Source organism: Malaclemys terrapin, chromosome 17, assembly GCF_027887155.1.
Source record: "Malaclemys terrapin pileata isolate rMalTer1 chromosome 17, rMalTer1.hap1, whole genome shotgun sequence".
Taxonomy (NCBI): domain Eukaryota; kingdom Metazoa; phylum Chordata; order Testudines; family Emydidae; genus Malaclemys; species Malaclemys terrapin.
In genome coordinates this window covers 11,578,710-11,602,936 of record NC_071521.1, presented here as the reverse complement: position 1 = coordinate 11,602,936, position 24,227 = coordinate 11,578,710, and the positions used below count along the sequence as shown (strand labels likewise).

At 52.1% G+C, this 24,227-nt stretch overlaps 1 protein-coding gene across 1 annotated transcript in view; it reads left to right on the top strand.

Moving 5' to 3' along the window:
* Nucleotides 1-18,581, top strand: part of ASS1 (argininosuccinate synthase 1) — an 82,375-nt gene extending 63,794 nt beyond the window's left edge. The window contains exons 13-16 of the mRNA XM_054007834.1: nt 1,054-1,185; nt 10,744-10,900; nt 16,532-16,597; nt 18,303-18,581. Of these exons, the coding sequence (XP_053863809.1) occupies nt 1,054-1,185; nt 10,744-10,900; nt 16,532-16,597; nt 18,303-18,357 (410 nt within the window). The 3' untranslated portion in view covers nt 18,358-18,581. The remainder of the gene's footprint in view (nt 1-1,053; nt 1,186-10,743; nt 10,901-16,531; nt 16,598-18,302) is intronic.
* The last annotated feature ends 5,646 nt before the right edge of the window (nt 18,582-24,227 follow it).

Genomic DNA, 24,227 nt, shown 5'->3' with positions numbered 1-24,227 from the left:
GAAACGGAATGGTGTTGTGACCTGGTGCCTGGGGTCACAGCACCACTGAGGACTTGGTCCATCCCCCCCACACCCTGTCTCTGTCTATGGAGGGGCAGATGGGTCAAATCTGAGTGGCGCTGCGGCCCATGCTCTAGGTCACATCTCCCATCCCACTTGAGCCACTTGAAACATTAAGAGGTGCGTGTGTGTGTGTGTGTGTCACTTGACCATGCAGGCGTGTGTAACTGCAGAATATGCCTGAGTGCCTACCTGCTGTGTCCGGCACATGGCGATGGATACATGCTTCATCCGCAGGCATCGTGTACGCGCGATGTGGAGGTGAATGAGGGTAGTGGCATGGTTCAAATTTAACCAGAAATACATCAATGTAAACCAAGCCGAGAGAGGCTGGAACAAAGGAACCTGGCTTTTCTGCCTCTGCCTCCAGAGAAGCCCAACCGGCTCAGCCCCACAGCACTCAGTCATCAAAATAATTAAACTTCTCTTGCGGCGGCTGTTTTCCGAAGCTCCGCCGCGATTCAGAACGGGGGGGGGGGGAAGGGGCGGGAGAGGAGCGGGGGGGTCGACAGCCCCAAATGAGGTTGCACTCCAGTACCCCAGGTAGCCTCATTTCTTCACAGCTGACGTGTGGTTCTCCTTGTGTTGGTTTTTTTTTTTTTTGCCGCTGGAGGGGAGCGGAGGGTATTTCAGGCCCCCGTCTCCCCGTGCTTGTGCCCCGCGTCGCTCGTTTAATTACAGGTTTTCAGCCGCAGACCGGTGGGCACGCATCGGCAGGGGGATCGGCTCCTAAACCCTGTCATTTTGCCTCGTCAGAGTGCCTCTTCAAAGAGGGGAATCTAGACATTTTCTCCGCACGGCGCGGAGTGGACTGTCTCGGCCCCAGCATGAATATAATGACAGATGCATTTTACAGCAAGCTGGGACTGAATGAGCTCAAGCACGGCTCCTTCTGTCAGCCAAGTCATTATTTTTTGTCATTTGCTGACAGTTTTGGTCTCATTCGTTTTTCTCTCTTTTTTTTCTGTTTCCCCTGCCTGGAAAAATGGCTAGGTATCTACGAGACCCCAGCAGGGACCATCCTGTACCATGCTCATTTAGATATTGAGGCCTTCACCATGGACCGGGAGGTGCGGAAAATCAAGCAGGGGCTCGCCTTGAAATTCTCAGAATTGGCGTACAATGGTATGTACTGTCCCCCGCTCCCCCCGACCTGCCTCCCACAAAACCAGATTCCCTCCCCCCCGCTGCACACCTCCCTGTAATGGTGCAAACCCCATTACTGCTAACGGCAGCCAGCACTGCGTGTTTGTTACATGGCTCTGGCTTTAACAGAGGCGGGCCCAAGCTGGGAAATTTAGGTCTGGATTTGAGGCCCCTGGTAGAGATGGGGGGAAAGACCTGTTCTGTCACCCACTCCATCCCCCTGCCTAGGATTGGTCCCGAGGGCACAGCATTCTGTCCAGTTTAACATGAACGGGGCCAACCTGTGGGGTGGCCACAACTGCTCTTGGGAGACTATGCCAGCTTCCAGTAGCGCTCACAATTAGGAAAGCATCACTGTTTTCCAGCCTCGCTCCAGTTCCACTGTTTGACCCAGCCCAAATAATCCCTCCTGGGTGCTAACACACTTCAGATCACTATAGACTGTTCTCTCCTCCCTCTCCGCCCCACACAGGTGCCTCTGTAGTCGTTGTGCAGCCAAGCTATCCAGAGGAGCCCTTGTAATATTCCCTCTTAAGTCGGTCCCTCCAGCCACTTGATCGCTTCAGTTGCTCCTCTCTGAACTCCCTCCCATTGGACGATGTCCTGGCGGTAACATGGCACCCAGAGAGGAATGTTCCGCTGCAGTTGCACCCAGAGTCAGCTGAGGATGTGCCTTGGCTTGATGCCACTGCCTGTGTGGCAGTTTTCAGATTTGGAGTTTTTGGTCCAGCCTGTTACAAGGCCGGGAGACCAGGCTCAATCCTCAGTTCCACTAGTGTGAATCTGGAGTGACTCCATTGAACTCTAGGGTGGTTGATATGGCTGGAATGGTTTTGTAGGCTTATGACCACAGCATCTGCCACCCACGAATACCACCTGGATAGCATGGAGGTAACTGAGCTCTAGGGTTATGCATGCATATTGAGGAAAACTGCAGATCTGAACACCCCCAAATTTTAGGGAAGCTCAAACCCAGCACTGAATCTTGCAGCTCAGGTCATCTCTAGTTCTTTTGGCTTCTCGGTGACCACAAGGGTGATCCTCTAGATTAGTGGTTTGAGCATTGGCCTACTAAACCCAGGGTTGTGAGTTCAATCCTTGAGGGGGCCATTTAGGGATCTGGGGCAAAAATCTTTCCGGGGACTGGTCCTGCTTTGAGCAGGGGGTTGGACTAGATGACCTCCTGAGGGCCCTTCCACCCCTGAGATTCTATGATTCTATCACTGCTGCAGGAGGCCAGCAAGTAGCTGAGTGTTTAAAAGTGTTGGTTAATTTCATAACCATTTGTCCCCATACTAGCTAGGATAACAAGGGGAATCAGGTCTCATACCTCAGGTTGTACACTGATCTCACTGCAGGGGTCATGAAGAGAGTCACCATTTGCCCTCTTCCTCACCACGTTCATCACTGTGCAATTGACTGGATGCATTATGGGAGTTTTGTGCCTTCCTTTAAAGCATCAGGTGTTGGCCACTGCTAGAGGCAGGATCCAGGCCTTGTGGGACCAATGAGCTGATCCAGGAAACCCTCCATGGTTAAGCGTGATGTGCTTGTGTGGAGGTGTTCTCACGGTTTGCTTGTGCTTCTTCCTGATTGCAGAAATGTGCTATGCAGCGTGTAGCCCACAATGGGGCACTGTGCATTTTTATGTGATCTAGGATTTGGTTTGGTAGAAGCAACACAACAAAACAGGAGACAAAGTTTTTGGCTTTAAGGCAGCACTGAACGGCTGCTTGTTGGGGAGAAGGGGGATTGCAAAATCTGAGATAACTCAGCCGATCAGTCATGCAGCCAGTCGTGCTGTTCACTGCGGTTATGACTGTGGTGCTGTTGATCAGAACACTGAAAAGGACAGCAGGAGTGGGGGGAATAGGACATGAAACCCCTCACTTCTATGTCACTGGTTCAACTCCAGCCCAAGTTGAAAATGACCGAAGCCTGATACCACATGATATCTGCTCTGCAACCTACATGAAATGAGCTTGATGGATCTGAGTTCAGTTCCTAGCAGACTTGCACACACCACAACACCACCGCAGCAGGCCCCAAGTGGAGCAGACATCAGATGGTAGCAAGCTTCAGTCATTACCAACCTGGGCTGGAGTTGACGAGGCCAATGATTGAGTGGGCCATACCCTTGGAGCATGCCTCTCGTACTGTGGAGATGGTCGCTTTAGAGGAGACGGAAGTGGCCTAGGGGGTGTTGCCACTCACTCGCTACTTATTCTGTGGATAAACTCAGAGCCAATTGCTAGCACTAAATTAAGGAGCCCGAGTTTTGATTTTTAAATCTCGTAAAAGTGATGTTGATTTGGGTTTTTTTCCCACGCTTGAAAAATCCACATGTGGCTACTATGAGCTGGCATCTGGGACATGCACCCTTTTGTGAAGCCCCAGCAGGGGACTACATGTTGCACGCCTATGGGATATATTGCATTAATTTTTAAAAAAAAGGACAGCTGAAGGTTGGATGTGCCAGGAAAGTACAAAATGAAGCACAGTGGATCATTAACAGCAAGCCTCCAGGCAAGGATTCTGGGTAGCAAAGCCCAACTGGCAGTTTCCTTTACTAAGCAGTACTATACCTAACATAACCACTAGAGGGCACAGTCAAAACACCGTGCACAAACCACTACTTTACAGGAGCAATGAGCTCCGCCCATCTTGTTATGTAGCGCTCCAGAATAGTGCATTAGTGGACTGTGAAAGACCCTGCGGCAGCCATTTTTCGTTTCTAAGCCCATCCTCAGAGGGGGACTTCGACTCTCTCTTTCCCAGGTGGCCAACCCCAACATTCAAACCAGGAGGGAGGCCCCAAAAAATCATTGGATTTTTTTTTTTTAAATAAGCATGGGGTGCTTTTTATTTGTCATCTAGTTTCTGAGCCTTTAGGTCATGTTCCAAGCTTTTCTTTACAATCGTCAGAGTCCCATGAAATAACATGACTCCAGGAGCTGGGGCTTTAAGAAAGCAAGATTTGGCAAGGCTGGTTTCCCTCTGTCCACTATCCAAAGAGAGATGCCCAAGCCTGCCTTGTGTTCCTGTGTTCTTGTTCCCTTCCTCTCTTCCCTCTTCCTCCTTAAGATATCCAGTCTGTTTCCTCGTCTCCAGAAATGCGTACAATCACGGGGTGAAATTCACTCCTGGGCAGAGGCCTACGCACTGCTTAACCCCTATTTTGAAGGCTTTAGTGGTTCATAGGCCTCATGCTGCTGGCCCTCTGCAGGTGTGAATTTCACTCACCGTGAAGATGTTTTACATGGGGAGGAGGGGACTAAGCAGACAGTAGAGAGCAGCAACAGCTACTGTGTGGTGGTGTGAGCGGGTGCAGTGCGTCACTGGATCTCCTTGTACCATTCAGAAGGAAAGAAACTCTTGAAATCTTCCCCACCTCCATTTTTTTTAATTTTCTTTCTGCTGCAGCATCTGTCCCTGGTTATTTTGATTTCACTTTCCTTATGTTTGAAAAAAGAAAAGTGCGAGAGAGTGGTTTATTTCTAACGACCCCAATTATTCTGAAGCCACCGGATTAAAAAGCTGCTTGGAGAAATCTGGGGTGGGTTTCTTCCCCCCGACCCCATAAGTGGAAGGGGCTTTTGTGTAGCTCATCTGAAATGCTGTCAGGCCAGAAAATAAAATGCTGGGGTTCTTGTCAGTGTAGAACCTGTTGGCTTTTCTGCAGAAATGAACTTTCCTTACTGTGCATCCGACAGCCAGGCTTTCTCCAAACCAGCTGTTAGAAAAGAAAATTGAAACTAATAATTACCTTTTTAGCTAGTAACCTTTCCATAACGGTTGAGATATTCACCAAGCTGCTTTATCTGGAGGCAGCAGCCTGCTCAGCATGGAGAGATTTCGACATGAACACCGGTGGGTTTCTTAGTTCCCTTCCTATATGTGTTAGCGTCAACCAGGCAGGGCTCTAGTCATGGTTTTCCTTACCACAGATGGGAAGGGATCTGACCCTCCGCTGGTGTCAATCAGTAAGGCTCCTTTGATCCTACCCCAGTTTACACCAGCTGAGGATCAGTTCAAACTCTTTTTTTCCGAGAACCACGCTAGCTAAATTGTGCTAGGAACCAATGGTGGTATTTTAGGTTTATGCTAGCGAAGGGGCCAGAGCAGCAAAGTTGAAGGCATGATGGTGGAAAGTCTGAATGGTGTGAATAAAGTTCCGGAGAATCCTTTGTGTAGCCTGGAAGGAACAAATGAGGGAAGATTTTTGGTTGGTGGCGCTCCAGGGGCAGAGAGAAGGTTATTTGCAAGTTGCATTTTAATGGTGGTTGCACATGTGTAAAATGTAGAGCTGGCTGGAAAAATTTCCAAGACGTTTTTTCTTTGGCATTTGCCAATGGGTCGAATTGAAATGGTTGAGACCAGATCCGTTTCGAGGATGTTCCAATGGAGCCTTCCTGGCTCCCTGCCAGCTTGCCCACCTAGCTTCCAGGCTTCCTCGGCCTGCGGTTCTGGGGCGGCCTGCCAGGTAGCAGCAAGCCCTGCTTGGTTCCCCCTAACACCGGCCCTGGCTTTTATAGGCAGAAAAACAGCTATTGTGGCACAGGTGGGCCATGGAGTTTTTATAACCTGTTGCAGGGGCCTCGGAAAGAAACAGGTTGAGAACCCCTGCTTTAGAGACCATTTTTGGTCTGGGTTAAATCAGGCCTATGTGAACTCAGACCAACCAGGACAGAATCGGGGAGGCCAAGCCTAGACTAGCAGAGCATGAGCACGATCAATAATTCAGCCTGGAATAAAGGACATGAAAGCAGCATTACCATATTGCACGTATGAGGTTACCCCCAGCTGAGGGAGGGTGCTGGAGGCCTGGCTTTCATGCTCTGCCGTCTTTCTTTAACACCTAATTATTGTAACTAGGCTCTGAAATTCAGAGACTTAGTGTTTATCCCTCCCCCCACCCCAAATGATTCCATTGTGGGAAGGTGACTTTGCAACAGATTTCTCCAGTTTGCAGCTCCCGTCTCCCTGCCAGGTACGGCCAGGTGTTTAAATGCCATTGTCTCCCACAGACCTTGTTTGCGCCATCAGATTGAAATGATTAGAGCTGGAGTGCAGTTACAAAGTGAGAGGGCTATTAAGATGGATCACTTCCACTGGGGAATTTGTTTGCAGTGGGGGGGAGGGAGGGAGGGGAGTGCCTCACACCTGGAGATGTCAGATTCAGTATTTAAGTAGCTGGTTATTATTTTAATGTGTCTTGGATTTAATGTTTTTCTCCATTACCGGGGAAGAACAAGCACCCTAAATTGTCCTTAAATTTCAGGAGCTTTAACTGTATTTGTCAAAAGAAAAAGTTTTTATTTTCTTGCGGCCACACTTCCAGCATTATTGTGCTGCTTGGTATCCGGGCACTGGCCCCTTTCATCAGGCTAATGGCTCACGGCGACACGGCTGAACCATCTAAGACAAAAAATGACAAAGAACCCTGCACCTCACTGAAACTGCAAGGGGACCTTAGGAAGGCAGAATTTAGCTATTAGGGTGTCCTGATTTTATAGGGACCGTCCCAATTTTTGGGTCTTTTTCTTATATAGGCTCCTATTACCCCCCCCCACCCTCTGTCCTGATTTTTCACATTTGCTGTCTGGTCACCCTAGTAACAATCCAAGTTGGAAAGACTTGGCCCAAGCACCAAGATTTATACCCTCTCTTAGGAAGGGTGTGTGGCGTCATTACCAGCAAGACCTGGTCAGAACCTTGCTTTCACAACTCAACTCAGAGATGGTATCTTCAGAAGCCCAGTAGTCTGGGTATTGATTCTGGACTGACCCAGAGAGAAGAGAGACACCTATCAAATTACCAGTACCAACTCCTACAGCACTCAGGATGTCTCCATTTTATCCAAGTACTCAGCCCTGCTTAGCTTGTGAGATCTGACAGACTCATACCCCAGTGGGGTGGCTGCAGGTCTGTCTGTGATTTGTGCAGCATAAACAGACCAAAACACTGTTGCCCAAGAAAACTGGATGGCGGAACAAAGCTGTTCCTGGACTGCTCATCACTGGGGTGCCACAAGGGCTGCTGGTGCAGTACGGGCTGTCAGTTAGCAAGCCGAGTGACCACGCTATATCACTGGGCCAGAGCAACGCTGCAAATCCAGCAAAATTTGGGATTCCTGCTCCTTGAGACTAAGCATGTGAGACAGCAGGCACGAGAAGGGGTAATAGCCATATCAGAGCATGCATGTCCCCACTGCAGGATAACTAATGGAGATGTATTAACATCAGCCTGTCCTGGAGACACGCGCTACACCTTTGTGATGACTGGCCAATAACAGACCAAGAGGAATATCTCTAGCTCCCAGCCCTTCCCTAAATCCATATCTCAGTAGAAATCTGCAAAATACTGCCAGGAGACAAACATCTGAGCGGTGTCCGTGGAGCCTCGGTGCAGGTGGGGTGGATAGTACCCTGACTCATGGAGTTTAGAGAGTGGCCACTGTTCTGGCTGAATTGATCCAACCCAATTCTGAGGCCAAGAAGGAGGAGAAAAAGTACTTTTTGTTTCCTGAATGGCTTCCACCCTGAGTCCCCAAAGACCAGCTGGGAAAGGAAAGCTGAGAGGGCACCTGTGTGGTAGCACAGAGAAAGATTAGAGATAAAACTTCTGGATCACTGAAGATGCTTAAATAGAATCTTTCTTTCTCCCACTATCTCTCTCCCCATCTCCCTGTCTTTATTCTAGGTCTCAGGGGGCTTAATGGGCTAATTAGCTCACTTAGTGACAGGACAGCGCACAGGAATGGCAGGCAGGCAGGACCTGAGGCTCTCCCCATCCGCAGGAGTACAGAGAGGCACACAAGTGCTAGGCTCTGAGCGGTGGACACGGTCTCCATTTGGGGAGCCCCCGTGCCCACAGGGCAGCCCAGCACCGGGGAGAGCAGACCGAGCAGGACCACGTGTTCATTCTCCAGCGAGAGTTGGCCCGTGGAGTAGCAGGCGGACTCTTCTCTGCAGTATTTGGATTCCATCCAGACCCCACAGTGTCATGCTAAACCATGCAGCACCAAAGGCTGCTGGGTCACCCTGTGCCATGCCAAGCTGCCCCATCCCAACCCCCACAATGCCATGCTAAGCTACATGGCTCTAACCCTCCCCATATCATACTGTGCCACTCGCCGTTCCCAAGCCAGGCCGTCTACAACCCTTCCTTACTCTGCGTTTCCGTTCTGTGCCATGTCCGGTAAAGCAGGCCCCAGAGTCTCATTCCCAGATCACTTATTGCACGGTGCCCTTCAGAATGTCCCGACAAGCAGTGGCGCAGGGCATGAGGCCTCCTAGTGGTGGTTTCTTCCTGCTGCTGTCTCCTCCTCCTGAACTGGCCACGCGTTCACAAAGGCAGCTCTACTGGTCGTCAGGTTGTGAGCACGAGCCACCCAAAAACCCAGGCTTGGTTCAGACCGAGGCTTAAAGTCCTGCAGTTTGCTGGATGCTGTCCTGAGCTGCAGCCTTGGAGATGAGACTCTAAGAGTGAAAACCGTTTCCTTTAGCAAGCTGAGAACTGATGAACTCATCCAAAACTTCACCCCACATACTTTCCCTCCAGTCAGGTAGGCTTTGCTGGGACGTCCTTCTGAGCTCCTACATGGCCCTGTGTGCTATGCACCCTCTTCTTTGCCCCCAAGAGCCTGAATACTTCTTTCCCTCTCCCAGCCCCTGGGAGCAAAAGCCTCGGCCCTGCAATCAACCCCAGGACTCCTGCATGAAAACGGAGCTGACTGATTGATACCGCCCTAGGAGCTGGTGGCCGTCATGACTGGTAGTAAAGAGACCTGCCTAGACATTCTTCTCCAGTTTGCCTGTTCAAATCCGGCCCAAGTCCGTTGTGGCCAAAAGCATTGACAGCTGGCTGGTGGCTCCTGGGAAATGAGTTTGGTGGGTCTGAGCCCAGTTTATAGCAGAGTCGTGTCCAAAGCAGACGGGGCAGCCCCAAGAGAGGCCAAGAACTGAACGGCCCCGGAAGCTGAATCTCCTCCTCCGTTCTGGAGGCATCCTTGTGGCTCAGGATTGAGGGAGGCTGACCAGACAGGACGGGGGAGTTCACGCCACTGCAGATAAGACAGAGAACAGGGGGGCGCCTGAGCGGTCCGCCCCGCACCGTGAACAGCATGGAGAGAGAGAACACAACACCCCATTTCCAGTCAGTCCTGTGAAATCTGCTAAGAGGGGAGAATAAAACTACCCTGGCCACTTTCATGGGACTGCAGAGAATGATGCGAGTCCCCAAGGAGAGGGGCGAGAGTGCCTGTGACAATCAAGTCTCAGACAAACGTGCCTATAGCATCGCTCCATGGACAGCAGAGGAAAGCAGAGATGTCTGCGCCCTGCGAGTGACAGGCAGCAGTGTTACTCTAGAAAGGGCCGGGGGAGCTGAGCCTACCTGAGAGCGGGCACAGGACATATGGGCCCTGATCCTCCTGCCTGATAAAGCCCCTGAGGTCAGGCCCTTGCCAGTGTTATCTTACTGGAGCTGTCTGGTCTGCCGGGATCCTGCTGGGCTCAGAGATAAAGGGGATGGGAGCTGGCCAGGCTCCAGAGGCCCAGCCATTGGGGGGGCAGGCTTTGAAGTAACCTCTCCACCTGTCCCTTGTCGAGGGGTATCTGTTCCAGAGCAGAAAGGGTGTTCTAAGTGGGGGTGATTAGCTATCCGTGTCGGGGTGGGGTGGGGGGTAGGGTTACCACTGGAAACGGCTGTGGGTTCCTGTCTATGCACAGAGATATATCGTGCCCCTTCTCGGATTAACCCTTTGAAGCATTGCTCCCAATTTCACCATCTCCATGTCACCCCGCACCCAATCACCCACCCTTCCCTTCTCTCCCCACTGCCCCCCACAATCACCCACCCTTCCCTTCTCTCCCCACTCCAAGGAACTCACCTGGCCTTCCCAAAAGGCCGTCCCGTTTCGATTCCCTTCCTGGCCCTCTGCGCCTGTCCTATCTGTGCTGCCCCCATCCCGCCCGGCTGCAAGGGAACTGTGGTGCTATTGGTTGGTCATGGGAAACCATTTACCGTCTGCTTCAAGAAGAGTGTCTGTCTCCTGGTGACCCTCCTCCTGTTGCTCCTTTTTGGGTGCATTTGATAAGAATACTTTACCCTGCCAGGCACCTTCCAGACAAGGACCCTGATGCATTTTAGAGGCTCTAATAAGGAATCTTCATAGCCCCCTTTATGGTGTCGATTTTTATTAGTCTCGTTGTGAAAGGGGGAAACTGAGGCACAGAGCGGTGAAGCGACGTGCTCATGGACCCCCTAAAATAGAACCCAGGAGTCCCAGCTCCCAATCCCCTGTTCTAGGTACTGGACTGTGTTTCCTCCACAGAAGGATGAACTAGTGATTAGCACAGAGTTCTCCTTCCTGGATTTACAGTGGCGGAGCCCTATCGGCTGGTGCCCGGAGAGTCTCGGCATTGCCACTCAAACTAGCTCTCTGCATTTCTCCTCTGAGACGCCGAGGAAGGAAGGTGAGTGCTGGCCGTGGCACGGACTGAGCCCGGTTCTCCGTTCTCCCTCTTTCCACAGGTTTCTGGTACAGCCCAGAGTGCGACTACGTCCGCCATTGCATCAGCAAATCCCAGGAGATGGTGGAAGGGAAGGTGCGTGTGTCTGCCTTCAAGGGCCAGGTCTACATCCTGGGCAGAGAGTCCCCGCGGTCCCTGTACAATGAGGAGCTTGTGAGGTAAGTGGCCAGCTGGGGAGCCTCACCCTCGGTGCACGGATCAGAAGGAGCTGGGGCTCTGGGGGAGGCAGCTCTGCCGAGGTGTGGGGGTCTCTCCTCTGTCCTTTCCTGTCCTGCTGGCTCTCTGCAGGCCTGGGTGTTAGTTAAGGTGGAGCTGGGTCCTAGCTGCAGACCTGAGACCCAGATTCTGAGCTCCCCTGAGTGTAGGGCTAGTGGGTCCTGGTGTCCTAGGGGGCTCGTCTCTGAGATAACCGCGCCCAGTGGGGCTGTGGGTGCCGGGCTGGGGGAAAGAAGGACGGGAAAATGCCCACTGTAGTAGTGGTAGCTGCCGCCACACAGGGTCGGTGTTCGGGGCTCCTGTCTTCATGCCCTGCTCGAGCTGATGTCCAGGGTTGCTGTTTGGATGGGTGGGAGTGACAATCTGTGCCTGGAGCCTCCCAGTGCAGTCTTGGTGCTCCCAGGGCACTGTGGTACCCAAAGCTGGCTCATACCGCCATAGGCAATTCCCTCCGTTACCCAGGACCGTTCAACTCCTGATGTCTCGGCCGTCGAGGTGCCCTTTCCAGGATGCTGCCTGGATCTGCAGGCGGGCTCCATGCCCCCCAGGTGGCTGCTCCCCCTAATGACTGAGCCAGTGTGTTCCTGTAGACACAGTTCTGAGCTCTCCAATGGACCATGCACCCACTCGGCTTCAATGGGTCACAGGTGGGCAGGGGGTGATAATGCCCATCTCTGAGGGGGCACAGAGTGGAGCAGGGGCAATATTGATGCCAGGCTCTGAGGGGGTGGGGGCAGGGATGATATTGATGCCCGGCTGTCAGGAGACGCAGGGTGCAGGGCATGCAATATTGATGCCAGGCTCTGAGGAGACACATGGCACAGCCTGGGTGATATTGATGCCATCTCTGAGGGGACACGGGGCCCCAAGGGCGATATTGATGCCAGGCTCTGAGGGGGCACACAGGGTTAGGGTGGGGTATTATTGACAGTTGGATACTGTGGCAGTGGGTGTGTTAGAAACCAGTGGCAGATGGGGAGTAGTGGGGATGACACTTCCACCCCTCTGAGCTTTGGTAACAGACCTGCCTGGGTCAGGCCACTGCATTACAAATCCCTTTAGTCAGCCAGCCTGGCATAGCCCCATGGAGGAGCGAAGCTGGAGGGGCCTTTCCTTTGTGTCCCCAGCCCCATCCACTGTTCCCAGGAAGGCGACACTCACTGCACGGCCTTGCTGGCCACGCCATGAGCAAACAGAAGCGTTTCACCAAGGGCTGCAGCTCCCTGAGAGCTCTGCTGGGAAGCTCTCGCCCAATTCCTGCCACCCAAGGCTGCCTCGAGGATGGCTGGGGATCCAGGCTGTGTGGCAGAGGGAGGGGGGCAGGATCGGGGAGTTAAAACAAGGCATTTGGGTGGCGTATATGGGGTCCTGGGGCCCCCTAGGATGCCATCCGAGTTGGTACTAACGCATGCAGCTGTGAGAGGCCCAGCTTTAACTCCCCAGCCGAGTATAAAATTAAAGCACGAGTTTTGTTTTGAAGTCGATATTTATTTTTTTTTTTACACTTTTTCTTTTCTTTATGTTGTCGTCTCTCTCTCCCTCCTCCTCCTCCCCCCCCCCCCAGCTCCTTTCAATCTCTCTAAACACTTTATAAGCCATAAATACACCCGCACCAGTTTAGAACAGTCGGAGTAAATGTCAAATTATCTTCTCTCTTTCTCTTCTCTGGCATTTTTCCTTCCCTCCCCCTCGAAATCAACAGCTCCTAATAATCCATCCCAACCCTTCATTATGCCCTGCGTTCTCAGTCGTAGAGATTAAATGAATAAAGTATATTTAAAAAAAAAAAGAGGGAAGAAAAAAATAGCGGATGGAGGGGGGTGGGACTGAGAAAAAGAGAGAGGGAGAGAAAAGCAGGGGCACTTATTCTCACTGCGTCGTCAAGCGTTTTCCTTTTCTTTTTGATTTCTACATCGCTGGTTTGAAAGCCTTTGAGTGACGGCGTCACAGGAACCCGAGAGAAAGCTGTGAGAGGTAGAACCGCGTGGAAATGCCTCTGCACAGTAGGTAGAAAGTAACGTAATTATAGAGCAGGTCAGAACCACTCGAATGAGCAAAAATAAAAGCACAGAGGTTTTTCTGTAGCCCGTCAGGGGAGGTAAAATCATTGTAAACTCTTTTTTTTTTTTTTTTTTTTTTAAGGTTTGCAGTTTCTGAGAAATGAGCCGTGTTTTGGGGGGGATGGCAGGAAACGGGAAGCTAGCCGGGTTGGGATTTGTTTTCTTGGCTGTTGTGATTGGAGGTGGTTGGGTGACTTTTACATTTAATATTGTGGCATTAAAGGGCAAGGATTTAAAAAAAAAAAGGGGGCCAGATCCCAAGCTGGGGTAAGTCGGCGGCAGCCAATGGGCCATATTCCCAGCTGGTTTACGTGAGCCGTGTTTCATTGCCTTCATTCGGAGCTTCACCCCTTTGCACCAGGTGCGGGTATGGCTGGGTGTCTCGTGGGCCTGGTTTTCAGCCCTAACTCAGCCAGCATTTGTATTTAAAATCAACAGGCATTATGGTCAAGTTAGCACAGGGACCTGACCCTCGTGCCCTAGGTTGGCGCTAGTTGTGCCAGCACCGATGTCACTGTGCCAGGGAGCGCACTAGTGCATACAGGGCTCGGGCATCTTTACCACTGTTAGCGAACCCTGCTCAGGGCAGGGCTAGGGGTGCATGGTGAAACCCCCTCCACCTGGTCTACACTAAGTGCTTCCACTAGTGCTAGTCCAAGCACGGCTGATTTCCCAGGGGTGCCTGCTGCAGACAAGGCCTTGGGGTGTGCCTGGGGCGCGGGGGACCCCAGCCTGGACAAATCTCAGTCTTTGAACTCTGCTGTCGTGCTGTCCGACCTCTAGTTTTTAGTACTGCCCAGTGGGGGAGAGGTGAGGACACTCTACAGAAGCTGCCAGTCCCTTCAGCATGAAACCTCCCTGAGTAGCAGTGCGACAGGAATGTCGAGGACTGGATGGGGAGATGGGAACCTGCCAGGCTTGGCTTGGGTTAGAAAGGAAAACGGGTGCCCGGTGGGGGGGTGGGGTGAGAGAGAGAAGATTGAGGGGGAGAGACAGACAGACGGGGTGGTGGCGGAGGAGAGATGGGAGAGAGGCAGATGGGGCGGTGGCAGAGGAGAGACTGGAGAGATCTAGACAGACAGGGCGGTGGCTGAGGAGAGAGACGGTGGGAAGAGAAGCTGGGGAGAGGGAGCTGCAGTCCAAGCTGTGGGGATGCAGGCTGGGGAGAGGGGAGGAGTGGTTAGCATTTAGGGCCATATTGGTAGAAAATGAGGATGCTGTTTCTGTTGGTGGGGGACAAGGGGGCTCATGGCCGAAGCGTGTAGGGAGGAAACTTCAGAGGAGGAAAAGGCCACCTACTGTGCCCCCCTCTCACTCCCCTCCTCCGTTTGGTTAAAAGGGTTGTGTTTAAAGTGCATGACTCAAGGTAAGGGGCCTCCTGCCAGTCACATGGCAGAGTAAATTGTGCCTGTTTTTCAAGACATGGAAGAAAGTTACCAGGGAGGGAGAAGGGAAAGGTTGAGTCGGAGACCTTGGGGCAGCAAACTTTGTGTGTGTGTGGGGGTCCCCCCTTCCCTTTGCTCTATAATTAATTTGAATTTACTCAGCCCAACAAAGGGCCGTATCCTAAGCCGCCAGGATGGGAGATGCTTTTCGGTGAACGCCCGCCAGAGGGGCAGCACAAGGCAGAGCGCTTTACTCGATTGGATTTGAATTCCTATGGGGCTGAAGCTGTTCTCTCTTTGGGGAGCTTTGGAGCCTCTGTTCCTGGGGATGGATCGTGGAGCACATGGCGGTTGCATTGGTAAATGGTTCAGGGAGGTGCTGCCTCAGAAGGAGGCTCAGGCCGGGATTGGTTTTCCATGGGTGGCTGGGAAGGAGCCAGGGATTACTTCCAGCTCCATTTTACTAATTCCAGAAGGCTCAAGAGCTTCCACCTCCGTCAAGACCATCCAGCAGCTCCAGACAGTGCAGGAAAAGTCAGTGTTTGGGAGGAAGGGGAAGGATTCCCCTCCAGAGGACTCTCAGAATGAGACTTGCTGTATTCTATTAGGTGAGGCCCAGGCTAAGGGCCCAGGTTATCTGCTCACACGAGCATTGCACGTGCACGGTTACACACTTGTGCGATGCATATGCATATATACCTGCTTTTAGGAGGTGCAAACTTGCATTTACTGTATATGTGCTCGTGTATGTCTCTGTCAAGAACAAATCATGTCAAACCACCCTAAGAGCCTCCTTTAACAAGGTAACAAGCCTTGTGGACATGTAGGGGGAGCCGTAGCTGTGGTATGGCCCTACTATAGTAAGGCTTTTAATACTTTCTCACATGACCTTCTCCTAACCTGTCACACTCGGCTGCAATCCAGACCAGCGAGCAGTTGGCTGTCTCGCAATGCTTTGCTCTTCTAGCTTCCAATCCGAGCTGCTCACAACAGCCTCCCAGCATGCAGGTCACACTCTGAGGGTCTGGACAGCCATAGTCCTTGTCCAGCAGCTCTGACCCCAGGAGCCGGTCAGCAAATGGCTGACCAAATTCTCAGGTCAAATGGCTGATTCCTTTGGAGAGAGAGAGAGAGAGAGAGAATGTACTTGGGGTTTTCTGCCCCTTTCTTTTATAGTCCTGTTACCCTTGAAGTGGATTCTTCTGAGGGTTACCCCTCAAAGCAAAGTTTGTTCAAACAATAAAAAAGGCAACCTGGAGTCCAATAGTGAAGGAGGCTCCATGTTCTTTCTTCTCACCCATGTTTGCTGAAATGCAAATTTTCGTTGTCTCCTGCCATCTCTTTGCCCTGCTGTCTCAAGGATCCCGTTTACTACTTATATGTACAGTGAGGGAAACATGCATTTCTTCATTTGGGATACTTCTGCCTCAGTTTCCCTGTCTGACAAGCAGGGCCAATAACGTTTCCCCTACCCCATCGGGCCGAGGTCCAACATCACCTCGTCCCTGCGCATGGCTCGCTCTGAAGGAGAATTCTGCCTGGTATCCTTGCTCCAAAGGGGTTCTGTATCCACCAGGTGGAAGGTGTGTAAAAAAACCAGGCACCTAAATCTCAACAGAAGGCCCTTGAACCAGGGAGTTGGTCGTTTTCGCAGTGCTACGTATCCACCACTCCCGTTGGCACTGCTAGCAAGCAGGGGTGCTCAGCACAGACTGAAGAGGCCAGGGGTTAAGTCATTAGCTGATAGACCTGAGTTTAATTCCCTGCTCCGCCATAGTCTTCCTCTGTGATCTGCAGGAAGTCGCTCAGCCTCTCAGGGCCTGCACGGTGGGGATGCTAGCCATGCCCTGATGTCCAGGGCAGTCTAGAGGGTAACTACATTACAAGCGTCTGAGCTGTGCGTGCTCCGCTGACAGGGACCAGATAAGAATGGGAGATTGAAAGTCAGGTCACTTATTTAGGTGTCGACCCTGGCGTTTGGCAGTTTGCATTATTCCCAGGGCGGAGCAGATAAAAGGCAGCCTTGTGCAGTTTTCAGCTCCTCTTTCTGGTTGCATTTGCCGAGCCAGGAGTGTCCTGATCTTTAACGGTCTGTTTTTCCTCTCCCCCTCCCCCCTGCTTTTTGCAGTATGAACGTACAAGGTGACTATGAGCCCTCTGATGCTACTGGATTCATCAACATCAACTCCCTTAGGTTTGTATAGCCCCAGCATGGACGTCCCATTTCCAGGTGGGCCCAGCGTGCGGTGAGCCACTGGAGCGGGCTTGGTAGCAGGCCAGAGACCCCTGCAGACGTTGGTGCATGGAGAGCTTCTCTCTCCCGTTCCCAGCCAAGAACCCTCCCAGGGAGGCAGGAGACATTGGGAGCATAGGTCAAAGATCAGCCAGGGGAGGCGGTCTGTGGCTTGTTCCAGCAAGGACTGTGATTCCCCCTCCCCGCATGAGTCCCTGGTATATCTTCCCCCCCCCCCCCACTAGCTGTCTCCTGAGAGCCCTAGAACTGCCAGTTCCAAATGCTTAGCCACATGGGAACTAGTCAGCTCTCTGAGTGCAGGAATGAAAACTGGCTTGTTTCTCCTTAACCAAGTGCTGGAGAGAGAGCAGCAGCCTGGCTGTATCACTCTCTGGGCCCCACTCGGCCCTGCGCTCACCCTTCCTAGGAGCTGCCCCCGATGTCTCCAATTTGGGGTTTGCAGGAGGCATTTCCTGTGTGGGGCTTGCACATCCTGAGGCCTCGTGTCTGGTGCACTCAAGCCTTTGGGCTCATTGTCCCGACGCAAACCCCACCTGTGGGTACCATTTACCCTGGCACAAGTCCTGGCTCTGTCCAGGCGAGCTAATCGGGGCTTGCCCCGGCTTGTATTTGGGGTTTAACCCCCGTTAGCTCAACTGGTGCAAACCCTGGTTTGCCCTTGTCTACACGCGAGGGTTAGCACTGGGACAGATACACAGACCAATGGCTGCTGCTACAGCCACCACCTTAGAGTCCACTTCACTCACCTCTAGCCAGCTGGGGCTGAGGCTGTGTCTACACTGCCATTGGTGGCATGACTGCAGCTCAGGTGCGCATACCTGCACTCGCTTTAGCACCGATTAAAATAGCAGCATGGGCCGCACAAGCCCGCCTGGTCCCCCTGGGTGTGTACTCCGGTTGCTAGCCCAGGCTGGCGTCTGGGCCACCTCGTTTTCCCAGCTAGCCTTAGCTGGGCTAGCTACAGCAAAGCTAGCCCAGGTAAGCTAAGCCGCGTTGCAATCACCCCTCCAACTGCAGTGCAGACCTAGCCTGCTAGAGGTGAGTGAAGCGATCCGATTGCAATGTAAACGTGGCCTGAGACACACCAGGTGGTGTCTGACACCAACCCCCGCCTCTAATGCCGAGTTAAAAGGGGGACGGAGCCTGAGCTGCCCTGGCAGTCCGTCCCAAGGCAGTAGATGAGACCACAGGCAGGAAGAAAACCGCCCGCTCATCGCTACCCTCTCAGAGGTCACTCAAGTGCTTCCAGCCCAACCTGGACTGCATGGCCTGCATGAGCGATTACAGAGCATCCCAGGAACAGGAGTCTTGGCTCTTTACGGCTTCCTCCAGTCTCTGTATTTTACTTCTCTCCCAGGCCCTGTACATCCCCTTGAAGGCTGTGAAACACACCATATTTACATAATGGCTCTTTCTTTTTCCATTGCCTGTTAACTGCTTTGTTCTCCACAATAATGCACAATGTTTTCCCCTCCCCCCCCCAATATCAATTAATTACACTAGCGGGCAGGAAAAAAAAATCAGACTCTACAGGCCTTAACAAATGCTTGCCCCGACACCCCCTCATACCGCCTCAATTAATTGAATTGAAATGCGTGTTATTCCTGTTAATTTACAATTATTATTTTTTTAATCTGGTTTACAGGCTAAAGGAATATCATCGTCTTCAGAGCAAGGTCGCCGCAAAGCAGAATGAATAGCAATCAGTAGCGCATGGGGCTCTCACTCCCCTTTCTAATTTTTCGAAGCGCTCGCACTAATTGTGTTGGTAATTTATAATTGTAACTCGTCTCCCGGAGTCGGCGTGGAGGTGATGGCTTTGTTACAAGGCTTCCGCAGCAAGTGAAATGGAATAAATAAAAAGGGGTCAGGCAGGAGAGGAGGGAAAAAAGACATTAAAACAACCCCGTTTTTTGTTTCTTGACGCCGAGTAGGGTTTTATTATTTGATTGTTGCTGTTTGTTCTTCCTGCGCTTAGATGGCCAAACTGTTCCTCAAGCCAGTCTTTGTGAGGTTTGCAGTGGATTAAGTGCCTCTGAAGGACACGCGTTTTTGTCCTAGTATGTACCTTTTTATTGGAGTGGGAAGGGGGAGAGGGAATCTACCCATCAATCCACTTACCTGCTTCTTCCTTGGCTGAATGCTAAAAGGTCACCGAGGATGGGGAAGCAAAACTCCCATCCTTGCTACACTGCTTTTGATTTTTAAGGGGATGTCATTGTTTCTCTCTTATCCTCTTGAGTGCCAAAGGGTCAGAATTAGGGTTTGTTTAATTAAAAACAAACAAAAAAAAAAAAACTTTTACTCAATCTGAGCCCAGAAGGAATGTTCTGTTCCTTATGATGATGATTTTTATTTAAATTCCAATTTCAAAGGGAGGTTTTATCTTCTTGGGGGCAGGGGGCGGTTGAGATACCGTCATTCCCGGGTGCAACCTTGACGTGGCAGCCTTGTGGCAGAGCATGAACACCGCTCGCTGGAAGGGGCTGGGGAGAGGGAGGTGAAACTGACCGAACCTGCTTTGAAGTGCAAGATAGAAACAAAGACTGGATGAGATCCAAGGTCCCGCTCATCCACTGCCTTGTCTCTGACAGTGGCCAGGACCAGATGCTTCCGAGGAAGGTGTCTGAACCCCACAATAGCAGATGTTGGCCAATCTGCCACCACGTTGGGGCTCATCTTGGGCTCTCATGGTTAGTCTGCTGCAGGAGGTTTACCATCCCTGCCGGAATTTTTCATTCACTTGGGCTCGTCTCAGGCTCCATATAAATGCCCAATCCTTGGCTGAATCTTGCGAAATTCTTGGTGTGCAGGGGGAAAGGACTGTGCATTTGGAACAGGATGAATTGGGCTCCAGCCCAGCTCTCACCAGGACGTTCTGGGTGGCTGGGGCATAGTAAGTTGCTAGGTGACTACGGCTTTGTCACCGTACTGCTGATGTTCACCCAGCTGGGCTGAGCTCACTTGGGTTCTGCCACTCGACGCTCTGCCTTGTCGACATCTCTCTCTCCCTGCACCTGTATGCACTATTCTCCAAACCTCCCTGAATGCTCCCATCATCCCCCTACCATGCCATGCCCCGGCCCGGGGGCGGGGGGGGGTGAATTACCATGGCCAGAGCTCCAGGAACAAGCCCTCCTCTTTCCAAAATCCTTCCTTAGAGACTATTCCTTTCACGTGGGCTCCTTCAGCGCTCTCGCTGATCTCACCGGCGTCCATTTTCAGCTGCGCTACCTCCTGTTGTGCTGTATGGGCCTGTCAGAGTAAGAGTGCAAGGGTTTGATCCTGCCCGGTGCTAAGCCCCCTTAGCTTCCCGGGTCATAGGCTTGGAGGCCATGCTACAAGAAGGAGATGCTGCAGAGTATGCACGGGTGTACTCCTACGGATGTAGTTTGATGGTCTGATACCTCATCACCCACCATCGTTAGAAAAAATTGCGGTGCATTGTGGGAAAGCTGGAGCCACCAGCTTTCCATTGCTGTATAATGTTATTTGCGCAGGTGGATGAACCTTGGACTCTCTTCTCTTGAAATAGTCACTGATCCCTTAAGAGGTTTTTACCAAACAGAGTTGGGATGCTGTGAGTGACCAAAGCACAATGGGACAGTCCAACCCTATTGCTCTGGTTTGTATCCTTATAATAAAACCCCTCCCCGCACGTGCACACAATCTGAAAACAACCTGATTTGGCTGTTGGAGCAAAATATGGATTCAACTTTTGCAGTTCAGGAACATCACCACCGCCCAGTGGATCATCTGAAAAAACATTAAAGAACTCCACAGATTGGTCTTGTCGACGATGGGGAAATGCCACCCTGTTAGACCACAGTGAACTACCAGGACGCTAAACATGGCAGTCCTCGCCCCAGACGCTAAGTGGTGTTTAACACCATGTGTGCTATTCCAGGATGTCATTTCCTGGGGTAACGGACACAGCAAGAGGCAGCCCCAGACTCTAGACGTTGGATGCTGAGCTCTTTAGAGCACTCTGACCATAAGTAGCACAATGGCAGCGGCCGGATGCTGAGTGCTTTGGAAAATCTGACCCATATTGCATTCGAGTTCCCTCCAGAGCAGAGCTCTAGAAAGCCTCATTAGCATTGCTATTGCAAATGCTGGCCTGTCCCCCTCAGATCCCTGTGCTATTGTCTGACAGACGCACTTAAATCCAAGGCCTCTAAGCCCCCAGCACAATGGTGCTGTCCTTGACTTTGGTGGTGTTCAGATAGTGCCGCAGCAGCATTTTTACCATGCAATTTGGGTGCTAACTGGGTTAGGCCGTGACACTAGGGCGGGGTTAATTTAAGTTGAGAATGGGGGGCACGTTGCCTAAAACAACAGCTGTAGATCTTGATCTCAACTCGTGGGAGGGGGAACCAGCTTGGTTCAGACAACGTCTTGGCTGTTTTCTTTGCTGTTGAAGCCGATCGTATGTTCTGTTGCATTCATTTTGTCACCTTCGGAAGGTCTATGTCGGTGACAGCCTCCTGTTGCAGCTCCCAGCCAGTGGGCGGTGTGAGGTGCATGCTGTTTAAATGGAGCGTGTGGGGGACTGAGAATCCAAATACCTAACAATAACAATACCCAGGTCTTCTCTAGTGCTTTTCATCACTAGATCTCAAAGCACATTACAGTGGAGGTCAGGTCCCCCGTGAGCCCTTTGCAAGTCCTGTAGGGGAAAAAAAATTTCTTCTCCATGGAGAATTCTCTTACAACTGTAGAACCTAGAAATGGAAAGGACCCAGGAGATGATCCACCCTTCTCCCCCACTAACCAGTGCAGTATTATGCCCTACACAGCAGGTAAGTTTACAGGTCCCAAGCAAAGGAGCTTCCATTGTTTCCCATTGGAGACTATCACACCACCATCTCCATCGTCTCCCTGTTGGGAGGCATTCCTCCTGACAATCCGCCCATGACGCCTCGAACCACTCTACGTTTTTTGCAGGCTTGGTACGTCTGCGCATCATGTGGCTGTAAGTAGGCATCATGTCACAGCAGGTTAGCCAGGCTCTACATACTATCTAGCTCCTTTTCTCTTTCTTCCAAAAAATCCATCCTTCCAGCTGCTGGGATCATTATAGTGCTTGGCTCTGAGCTGCCTCCAGTTTGCCAATATCTGTCTGAGTTTAGCCAGCCAAGAACTGAGTCCAATATCTCACCAGACCTATATAAAGGAGGACTTGATCTCCTTGCCCAGTGACTTGATACCTGTGCCTAGGGAGCCCCAACCTTTGCACGAGCCTTTTTTACGCACATTTTGATATTTAGGCTGGGTTGAGATTTGTGGATGGAAGGTGCTGAGTGAGTGCGTAACGTTGTATCTTTTTGTTACTGTGCTATCACAACATACCTTCACCCTTCCCAGGAGCCCAGGCTGGGAACTCCCATTGAGCTGGACCCACAAAGACCTTTAACGGAGGCCGGTTGGTTTGCTGAGTGCGGTTCGGGTCACAAACATTCAAGATGGCCCCTTGCGCAGAACATCTGCTAGCAGTGTCCCTCCCTCCCCGCAGCAGCCCTCCAAGCTCATAACTACTGGAAAGCCACAGTGCAGTCAGGGGGCCAAATGTGGCTCGTAGGGCCGGCCAGTGCTGCGGTGTGCAATACTCCAGTTTGAGCTGGGAAGTCTTCAATCCCATTGAGCCTTGCCCGGGCAGATCTGCAAACTCCCTGGCTGGCCGCTCTGCGTTAAAGACAACGGCAGTGGAAAGCTTCTCCCTTTGTCTCCCCACTGCGTGGCCAGTGCTGTCCTCAGCTGGAGAACATTTGGACGCCCTTTACCATAACCTCGCTCTTTTCAGCACCCTGCCCCACTTGGAGGGAGCCAGTTAACTCACCCAGCTCTCGTCCATCCACGTTCCTGGAATCGTTAGTGGAGCCAGCTTCTGAATCCAGGGAGCAGCTCTCTCTCTCTCTCTCCCACCAGTCCAGGGTTTGCTCCTTACAGCTCCTCCAGCCCCCTCCGTCCTGTGACAGCAGCACACACAGGGGGGCTTTGGCAGACAGCCCTGCACACGGAAGCCCAAAGAGCTGTGGGTAATTGGCAGCTGACCGGCCTTCCTGTTGGCTCTAACCCCAGGCTGATCTGCACGCATCTCAGGCTAGAGAGAAGGGGTCACCTCAATCGATATCTCATCTGCAGGCTCTCCTAGCGGAAGTGATAGTATATTGGAACATGGTAATGGGTCTTGTCTAGTGGAAAAGGCTAATCTTCGCCAGCTGTACAGGATCTCCGCAGGTGGCCTCCAGCATTGCCATTCTCCCTCCCGGCTGCCACGGGGCCTTGCAGCTCACAGCAGAACAGACATTTTTCTTTAAAGCTGCAGCTGCCCAATTTAGTGCTGGTTCCTTCCAGCCAGTGCAGAATGAACGTGCGCGCCCCTTGTCAGATAGGCTGGGCCACCCCACCTGTGGCTGGGGGGGTGCTATTCTGCTATGGGGGTGCCGCCCCACTAACAGGAAGGAGAAGCTACCGTCAGAGAGAAAGCAACCAACCCGTGGGCCCTGCACAGCCAGTAACTGAACAAGGCCCAGTTCCCAGGTGGACGATCCACGCAGGCACAGCTGATCCAAGGCCCCAGAGCATTATGGTGCAGCCTCCCTAGCAGCAGTGGGGCTTTGCTGAACAGCTCATCAGCCACAGCAGAGGCCTGAGCGTCCACCCCTGGGTAATGAGGAAGGTGATGGCACCCCAACGCCACCCGTGATTAAGGACCAGCACTGGCCATGGAGCAGCCGGCGTTGCCACACCCCATTGGTTATTGGTTAATTCAAACTCACAGCTCAAGCACGAGGATGATTTTTGTCTGGCCAGTCTAGGTGCACCTTGTCCAGTGGCACCAGGGCCCGCTCCAGGCACCAGCTTGTCAAGCAGGCGCTTGGGGCGGCCACTCCAGAGAGGGGCAGCACGTCCAGCAATTCGGCGGACGGTCCCTCACTCCGGCTCGGAGCGAAGGACCTCCCGCCGAATTGCCGCCGCAGATCGCGATTGTGGCTTTTTTTGGCTGCTGGGGGCGGCCAAAACCCTGGAGCCGGCCCTGAGTGGCACAGACTGACTACCTCTCCCAGTAAACTGCTGCCCCGGGAGCTACACCTGCTCCTGGCAACGGGAGGAGAATGGAGTTGCAACCATGCTCCCTAGCTGACGCGGCTTCTCAGCCCCCTCCTCCTCAGCAGTTGACTGACCAGGAGCCTGTCATCTGCAGAGGGTCCTGCCGTGCCACTGCTGGTGAGCAGAACCATGGTGTTAGCGTTCCTGGGCAGTAGACAGCCTGCTTTATTTTTTACTGTGTAAGCAAGTGACACTAATACGAGACTATAAGAGCCTTCTAGGAGTTCTTGTGCTCCAGCAACCTTCTCAACGTGATTGAGAATTTTGTCAGAGTAACGTTTTGGCCCAGCTAGAGCTGTGTCGTCTAGTGCTAAGAGCACAGACCTAGGAGTCAAGAGGGTTGGGCTCTGCTTGTGACGCCTTGTGTAACCAGGGCCATGTCACTTTCCCACCCTGTGCCTCAGTTTCCCTAGCTGTAAAAGGGGGACGGTGATTCTTCCCTGCTTTTCTAAAGTGC